This window comes from Neomonachus schauinslandi, chromosome 1 (assembly GCF_002201575.2).
Source record: "Neomonachus schauinslandi chromosome 1, ASM220157v2, whole genome shotgun sequence".
NCBI lineage: Eukaryota > Metazoa > Chordata > Mammalia > Carnivora > Phocidae > Neomonachus > Neomonachus schauinslandi.
In genome coordinates this window covers 69,778,091-69,787,213 of record NC_058403.1, presented here as the reverse complement: position 1 = coordinate 69,787,213, position 9,123 = coordinate 69,778,091, and the positions used below count along the sequence as shown (strand labels likewise).

The 9,123-nt window shown below is 44.8% G+C and overlaps 1 protein-coding gene across 2 annotated transcripts; it reads left to right on the top strand.

Annotated features, from left to right (window-relative positions):
* The first annotated feature begins 1,893 nt into the window (after positions 1 to 1,893).
* On the top strand, positions 1,894 to 5,881 carry TM4SF19 (transmembrane 4 L six family member 19). 2 transcript variants are annotated; one of them, XM_021692602.1, is made up of 4 exons: positions 1,894 to 2,094; positions 2,638 to 2,715; positions 5,247 to 5,416; positions 5,701 to 5,881. In XM_021692602.1, the coding sequence occupies exons 1-4, from the start codon at positions 1,894 to 1,896 to the stop codon at positions 5,879 to 5,881; spliced, it is 630 nt and encodes a 209-aa protein (XP_021548277.1). The 2 variants fall into 2 exon arrangements, with proteins under 2 accessions (XP_021548277.1, XP_021548278.1); XM_021692603.1 differs by lacking the exon at positions 2,638 to 2,715.
* Positions 5,882 to 9,123: the final 3,242 nt, after the last annotated feature.

Genomic DNA, 9,123 nt, shown 5'->3' with positions numbered 1-9,123 from the left:
GGTATCTTTTGAAAAGCAAATTAATTTTGAAGTAGTTTATCATTTTTATAGGTTGTACCTTTTGTCTTTTATCAAATAAATCGCTAACTCAAGATCCCAGGGGCACCTGGTTAGCTCAGTCTGTGGAGCATGTGACTCTTGATCTCAGGGTTGCGGGCTCAAGCCCCATGTTAGATGTAGAGATTACTTAAAAATACAATCTTTTTTTTTTTTTTTAAAGATTTTACTTTTTTATTTTTATGACAGAGAGAGACATAGCGAGAGCAGGAACACAAGTAGGGGGAGTGGGAGAGGGAGAAGCAGGCTTCCCGCAGAGCAGGGAGCCTGATGTGGGGCTCGATCCCAGGACCCTGGGATCACGACCTGAGCCGAAGGCAGACACTTAACGACTGAGCCACCCAGGCGCCCTAAAAATACAATCTTAAAAAAAACAAAAAGATCCCAATGTTTTTTCCTTTGCTTTCCTCTAGAAATTTAGTAAGTTTAGACCTATGGTTCATTTCTAACTAATTATTGAATATGGTTTGCAGTAATAGTCATGGTATATATTTTTTTGTTTTGCATATAGATTGTTCCAGCACTGTTTGAGATTATCCTTTTCCCATTGAAATACTGTCTTTTTAAAAAATCATTTGCTAATATGTGTATGTCTATTTCTGAATTCTCTAGTCTGTTCTAGTGGTCTGTATGTCTTTATACACCAGCACTTTACTTTTTGTAACTTTACTGTAACTTTATAATGTCTTGAAATCAAATGGTGTATGTCTTCCAACTTTGTTCTTTTTCAAAAGTATTTTAGCTAATCTAGGACTTTTGCATTTCCATATAAATTTAGATTCAGCTTGTTAATTTCTACAACAAAACACTGCTAGGATTTTGACTGAGATTGTATTGAATCCACACATCAATTTAGAGAGAACTGACATGTTAATGATAGTGAATCTTTTGATCCACAAATGTGGTATATCTCTCCATTTATTTAGGTCTTTCATTTTTCTCAGCAATATTTTGTTATATTTACTGTACCAAAGTCTTGCACATATTTTGTTAAATTTATCCATAAGTATTTTCTATTCTTATGCTATTTATTGTTTTTTTATTTTTATTTTTTAAAGATTTTATTTATTTGAGAGAGAGAGAACACAAGAGGGATGAAGGGCAGAGGGAGAAGCAGACTCCCCACTGAGCAGGGAGCCCGATGTGGGGCTCAATCCCAGGACTCCAGGATCATGACCTGAGCCGAAGGCAGACAGACGCTTAACCGACTGAGCCACCCAGGCGCCCCTAAATATTGTTTTTTAAATTTTTACAATTTATCATTGCTTGTATACAGAAATACAATAGAATCTTTGTATATTAATTTTTTATTCTGTAACTTGCTAAACTCACTTAGTAGTTCTAGTAACTTTTTGATAGATTCCTTTGGTTTTTCTACATAGATAATCATGTTACCTTACTTCTTTCTTTCCTGTCTGTATGGCTTTTGCTTCTTTTTATTTTCTTATTGCACTGGATAGGATTTCCTGTACTACTGAATGGAAGTGGTGACAGTGGACATCTCTAAAATGACATCTTTTAAAGAGAGAGGATGACACCTTTAAACATTTTTTCCTGTCCCAAATAGAAATAATCACTGGCTGTATAGAGGTACAAGCAAAATATGATGGGATGAGTTGGGGTTGGCAGAAAATGGAGCAATTAAATCCTATCCATTGGGGACTGTTTATAGAAGGCAAAGTTTTTAAGCAAGTTCTTTGGCTCTTCTTGATCTGACCTGGGCAGGTGACATTATCTGTAGTCTGTTTCCCCCACCCTACCCTTGCTATGGGTGTTCCCCTTCCTGATGCTTCCAGCCAACAGAGCTACGATGACTCTCTATCCATTGGTTCCAGGATGCTGTCCTCTCCTGATGTGATGGCATGCTCACGGACCTGCTCCCGCATCCTGGGGCTGAGCCTCGGGACTACCGCCCTGTTTGCTGCTGGAGCCAACTTGGTTCTCCTCTTTCCTAACTGGGATGTGACCTACCTGTTGAGGGGCCTCATTGGCAGGCATGCCATGCTGGGCTCTGGGCTCTGGGGAGGAGGACTCATGGTAAGTGTTTGGAGTTTCTTGGGTGTGAATTCCCCAAACACCCCTCAGGGTGGAGCAGGGAAGTGGCAGGGGAGTAGTGTTTTGGTTCTTTGCAAGAATGCTTGGTCTTGGGGGTGCCTGGCTGGCTCAATGGGTAGAGCATGTGACTCCTGATCTCAGGGTTGTGAGTTTGAGCCCCACATTGGGCGTAGAGATTACTTAAAAATAAAATCTTAAAAAAAAAAAAAAAAGAATGCTTGATCTAGCAAGCTGGTCTTGGGTCTATAGCAATTCCAAGGAATAGGTGACTCTAGGAAGACTTGTCAAGTCTTGTTGCTGAACTTTGGCTTAGGACTAGAAGGCTGGGTATAAACATTGCCATCCAGAGAGTCAGGTCAGGCTAGTCATCCAGTTGGGTCCTGACAGTCAAAGCGAAACCCTCTGGGAAAGATAGGATTATCAAATTCATGTGAGGTGCCCAACGGATCTATTTCAAAGGCACAAGTGGCAGCTAGAAATGTCGATTACCCAATCTCTTCTTACCATTCTTCTCCCCTCTCCCAGGTACTCACTGCAGCTATCCTCATCTCCTTGATGGGCTGGAGATATGGCTGCTTCAGTAAGAGTGGGCCCTGCCGAAGTGTAAGCACCAGATTCTACTCTTCTAATACCTAGAATGTCCCCACATCCTATTACTCTATAGTCAGACTGGTAAAGAGGCAATTTCAGTCTTGGGGCTTGAAGTCAGGTCCTGACTGTACCCTTCATAACCCTAAGCTGTTGGGCAAGTTCCTTAACCTTTCTGAGCTCAGGTCCTCATCTATAAAATGGGAGTGAACAGGATGAAGTTAAGGGAGTAAGTGCTTAATGAGCCAGAAATGTCTATATACATGTGAGGAACTGCTACTATTACTTTAACCTACTGAACAATATGGACATGAGTTAAATGCACTGCACTCATGTGTCATTGATAGAAAATTTCCTGGGGTGCCTGGCTGGCTCAGTGGGTAGAGCGTGCACTCAATCTCCAGGTTGTGAGTTCAAGCCCCATGTTGGGTGTGGAGTCTGCTTAAAAAAAAAAAAAGAAAGAAAGAAATGTCCTGGCTGTTTTGTTTAATTTTTCTTAGAGTTGGAAGGTTTTCCAGAAATCATCTAATGACTAGATTCTAGTCTAACCCCTCCATTTTACAGAAAATGAAACTGGGGCCCAGAGTAAATTTGCACTTACAACTACAGTGGCATTCATATATATCTGAAAAATCTCACTACATAGGTAGTATAAGATATATTGCTTATTCAGTCTCAGACACATGAATTTGTGGCCTCCTTACAGTAACTCTAGAGCCTACTTTGATATCTGCCGCCCACGTATTGGGAACCCCACTGATTCAGAGTTATATGTTAAAGAATTAAATATAAACACCCACACATTTCATTCACTATCTGTTCTCAGTCTCGTCTGGTTTTCCCCTAGGCGAGTGAGTTGTTCTCAGACTTGTGAGTGCATCAGAATCCCTTCAGGGTTTGTTAAAACATATTGCTGGCTCCACCCCCAGATCTTCTTTCTTCCTTTTTTTTTTTTTTAAGAGATATTGTCTGAGGAAAGGAGAAGGTAGGAGAGACAGGAGAGTTGACTTTATTTTATTTATTTATTGTTTTTAGAGGTGAGGGAGGAGGAGAGAGACAGGGAAGGAGAGAATCTTAAGCAGGCTCCACGCCCAGCGCAGAGTCCGATGCAGGGCTTGATCTCATGACCCTGAGATCATGACCTGAGCTGAAATCAAGAGTCAGACGCTTAACCGACTGAGCCACCCAGGCGCTCCAGCCCCAACTTTTCTGGTTCAGAAGGTGGAGTGAAGCAGGAAGTTGTCCATTTCTAACAAGTTTTCAGGTGATGTGATGCTGCCAGGGCCGGGACCCCATTTTGAGCATTTCCCTGGCTCCTCCCCAGTTCCCAACTAGTGTGACATTGTGGGAAAAGGACTCTATGATTCCATATAAAAATTATATCTATATTTTATTTAAATTTTTAAAATATGTATTCTTTCGAAGGGAGAAAACGACCTTGTATTCTGAGAAAGAAGCCAATTTAAAAGCAAGCTAGACTCCTGCCAAGGAAATGAACTCATTGTTATCTTTGGGGAGGGAAGTGAGTGGTGCACAGACTAAGCGCAATGACAGAACAGGAGTCCCTTCTGAGCTGACTGCAATTTCTGTCTCTGTCTCCCTCCCTCCCTTCTTTTCTACCTCCTTCCCTCTTTCCTCCCTTGTTTCCTTTCATGTTTGATTTGAGAAAGAGAGGAATCAGGGGTAGGAGCTTGGAACTTTTGGAAATACAGCTTTCCCTTAAAAGAGTCAGAAATGAGCATGCGGGGGATGCGTGGGTGGCTCGGTCGTTAAGCATCTGCCTTTGGCTCAGGTCATGATCTCAGGGTCCTGGGATCGAGCCCCACATCGGGCTCCCTGCTCCGCGGGAAGCCTGCTTCTCCCTCTCCCACTCCCCCTGCTTGTGTTCCCTCTCTCGCTGTGTCTCTCTCTGTCAAATAAATAAATAAAATCTTTTTAAAAAATTTAAAAATAGTAAAAAAGAAAAGGGCATGCGATGACCATCCAACCCTTCTACCCAGAGGCTGTTTAAACTTTTTTTTTAAAGATTTATTAATTTATTTGAGAGAGAGAGAGAGCGCACGCACAGGCGCGAGTGGGGGGGTGGTGAGGGGCAGAGGAGAGGGAGAATATTAAGCAGACTCCATGCTTAGTGTGGAGCCCGACACAGGGCTCGATCTCACGACACTGAGATCATGACCTGAGCCAACATCAAGAGTCAGTAACTGACTGAGCCACCCAGTGGCCCCTGAGTGTAAAAGTTTTTGATGCCAACCTGTTGAGAAGCTCTGGAGGGAGAGCCAACTGGGTCAGGGAGACCGAGGTGCAAGTGTCACTGCTTCCCCCTTCTCATGCGTTCTCTCCCATCCCTTCCTGGCTCTACCCATTGACCCCTCATCAGCCACCCTGCCTTGGTTACGCTTTAATGGAGGTGCCAGGGGCAGCATTATCCCCATGTGATTTGATGGGGAAGAGCCCGAGTGCCAGAGAAGTTAGGCTTGTCCGGATCACCCCATCACCTGGTCATGACCCGGTCTCACCTCGTGGCTTCTTCCCTCCCTCTACAGATGCTCACTTCTCTGCTGTCCAGTAGCCTGGCTTTTCTTGGAGCCTTGATTTGCTTTATCACTTCCGGAGTAGCCCTGAAAGATGGTCCATTTTGCATGTTTGATGTCTCATCCTTCAATCAGACGCAAGCTTGGAAATATGGTTACCCATTCCAAGACTTGCATAACAGGTAAATGGGCGGAAACTTGGATTTTCAGTCTTCTCAGAGAGACAAAGACAGACAGAAAGACACACAGATGGCCTACAAACTCCTCTTGGTCACACGTTCTAGCATCTCCCTTCTTTGATGCTTGGCATTTTGCAGGTGCAACAACAACAGTCACCCTCAAGAGTCTAGACCTATGGCCTTGGCTGGGGGGAGGCCCCTGGTTTCTACTGAGGTTGTTTACTTGGCTCTTCTTAGTTATTCCTCAACCCCTGGTCTCCCTCCCCTTTTTTTTTCTTTTGGGATAGGAATTATTTGTATGACCATTCCCTCTGGAACTCTGTCTGCCTGGAGCCTTCTAAAGCTGTCATTTGGCACGTGGCCTTCTTCTCCATCCTTCTGTGCATCAGCCTCCTCCAGATTCTCCTGGTGGCCATTCATTTCATCAACAGCTTCCTGGGCCTTTTCTGCAGCCTCTGTGAGAAGTGATAGGGAATGCCCTGTCATGCATGAGAGTTTTCCTCCGAAGCTGCCTTGAATCCCTTCTGCAGGATGGATTATAACCGAACTTTCCTTTTAGGTATATGCCTGTAGTGATAATAACAGTAATGATTCCTTGCACATGTATTGAATGATATATGCATTGGAAATCACATTGTAAACTGCAAGATGATATGTTAGTAGAAGGAATAATTAAGTCATTATTATTGTGCAGGAACTTACAGTTCATAAATGTCCTCCAGCCATGGTCTCATTTCAGCCTCTCAACAACTCCATAAAACTGGCCACATGTCACAGATATAGAAGTTGAAGCTCCTAGAGCATAACGGACTTGCTGCCTAAAACCACTCAACGGGATTCAGGGAAAGTCAGTACCTGAGCTCCAATCTTCTAAATTCAAGTTCACCAGTTGTTATGGATTGAATTGTGGGTCCTCAAAACTCATAGGTTGAAGCCCTAACCCCCAATGTGACTGTATTTGTAGATAGAACCCTTAGGAAAGTAGTTAAGGTTAAATGAGGTCATAAAGGTAGGACCCTAACCCAGTAGGACTGGCATCCTTATAAAAAGAGGATGAGGGGGCGCCTGGGTGGCTCAGTTGGTTAAGCGACTGCCTTCGGCTCAGGTCATGATCCTGGAGTCCCTGGATCGAGTCCCGCATCGGGCTCCCTGCTCGGTGGGGAGTCTGCTTCTCCCTCTGACCCTCCCCCCTCTCATGTGCTTGCTCTCTCTCATTCTCTCTCTCTCAAATAAATAAATAAAATCTTTAAAAAAAAAAAAAAGAGGATGAGACACCAGATCTCTCTCTCCACACAAGCACAGAAGAGGCCATGTGAGGACACGGCCAGAAGGTGGCCACCTGCAAGCTAAGGAGGGGGCCCTCAATAGAAACCAACCTTGTTGGTACATTCATGTTGGGACTTCCAGCCTCCAGAAAATAAATGTCTGTGGTTTGAGCCACTCAGTCTGTAGTATTTTGTTATGGCAGCCTGGGCTGATTAACTCACCAGTATTCTTTTCTTTAGTGTTCAGTGCGGTTCAATAAGTGCTAGACACTGGAGTGTGGCCGACACTGCTGTGTGTGCAGTGGATCCAAAGATGACCGAGACATGGTCCTTGAACTCGGACCCTGTCTTGTCCTTGAAGAGCTCATGATCAGGTTAGGGGAACAAACACATCTACGAACAATTTCAATGTCCTATGGTAAGGGCCATGTTAGAGGTCAACAGGACACAGAGAGAGTTCAGAGGAACAGTGAACCTCCAAGGAGAGGGTCTGTGAGAGATCAAGGAAGGCACCCCTTGTGTCTGAGCTGATTCTTGAAATAGCCCAAAAAAGAGGGGAGGAAGGGATTCCCCAGCAGAGGAAACAGCACATTCCAAGGCATGGAGGGGAGACACAGGATGGAGAACTGTGGTGCCACAGCAGTTTCTCATGTGGTACGTGGAGAGCAGAGCACCTCCCTCTCTCCCATTTCAGGATCTTGGTCAGGAGGTAGTGCTGGATGGTGAGTAGAGTCAGGAGTGGGGTAAAGGAAATCCGGGTGAGAAAGTCTGATGGGCAGGGAACAGGATGAAGCAGGCAGGAGCAGCCTGGGAAGAAACAGGAAGATGGGTACTGGCAAGAGAAGAGGTAGTGGACAAGTCCAGGGAATGAGTTGGAGACCTGGGGCTCTGGAACCACAGAGGGGACAAAGCCAGGAAGGGAGTGTGTGGGCCCAGGTGCTGCTGTATCCCCTCCATGGTCCCCTGAACCCCAGCACTGTCCCAGGTCAGGGAGGAGCCGCTGAAGCACCAGATGCCTCCAGAATACAGAATTCCTCTGTTACAGGGGGTGGGGGGTGGGGGGGGAGGAGGGAGGGGGAGGGAGAGGAAAACAGGGGTGGGGAGGAGAATGGGTGAAGAGGGAGTTCTGCATTCATTCCACCGTGGGCTCCATAGTCCTCCACACCTGGTTGTTGGCTGCCCTCTGTGGGCTCAGAGGACACCTGCATCCCCTTCCTTCTCCTTACATCCCAGGACTACCTCACACTCAGAATGGGCTTTCACCGTGGTTTTTTCTCCCAAATGAAAGCTACATCTGGCTCTGGGCTTGGCTTCCAACCAGGTTTTGGGCAGAGGGGCTTCTGTTAATCTGTTCATCAGGACAGTGTTAACATTTTGTTAAGAAAAAAAGTTGTCTGTCCCTTACCTTGTGTATGCCTTCTTGAGTATCATCATGGAATGAAGAGGAAGTTGCATTGTTTACGATCCTGCTCAGAGAAAAGTAAGCCCATCTTGGGAATAGGTTGTTCTTCAGCTTTCTGTTATAGCAGTTGGCACTCTACTTAGCCCATCGCTCCCCAGCCCAATCTGTTCACTCTTTAGGGCAAGGCCTGGGTTTTATTCACTTTTGTATCTCCAGCCCCTAGCACAGATGGAATAATAAAATGTTTATTGAATTAAATTACACATCTAATCTTCTGTGTTTTTAGTTGGACCGTAGTAGATAGGATGAGAGAAGTATAACTGAAGAAATCATAAAAGGGGTGAGAAAGTCTGCATACTACGAGTATGATTTCTTAAGCCTGGTGAAACAGCAAGAAGAAAACACTATCTGCCCCTAGGAGACACTGGATTTCTGTGCCAGGGTAGTCTGTGGATGCATGACCCCAGCCAAAGATGAGGCTGGTGCTGCTGAACCAACGGGCAGCTAAAGAGAGCCTGGTTGAGGCAGCACTGAGCTGATGCTGGGTGCACACCTAGCCCCATGGCCCTAGCACAGACCCCCGTCTGCTGGCCAGTGCCAGGAGGAAGGTTCAGCAACCCAGCCAGATCATGAAAGGTCTTATTGCAGTGAATGCTGGGGAGATGGTCATAAAGAACCATTGAAAGATTTCAAGCAGAGCAGTGACAAAGGAAAGCCATTCTGGAGACAATGCGAAGGGCAGGCTGGGAAGGTGAAGTTCCTGGGAGTTCACTGGCGTCAGGGAGACCAATCTAGGCTATATTACCAAGAAGACACACTGTAAGCCAAAACCTGGAATAGTAAAATTAGTCTCTACTGGAACTTGCAAAGGTATACTTTTATAGAAACTACTCCCTTTCCATCTTAGAGGAGGAAGTTTGGCAATTTGTTAACCCAACCAATAGGAAGCCTGGATGGGTATTGGGGGAATTTCTTTTCTTATTTTATTTTATTTTATTTTATTTTTTTTTTTTTTATTTTTTTTTTTTTTTAAAGATTTTATT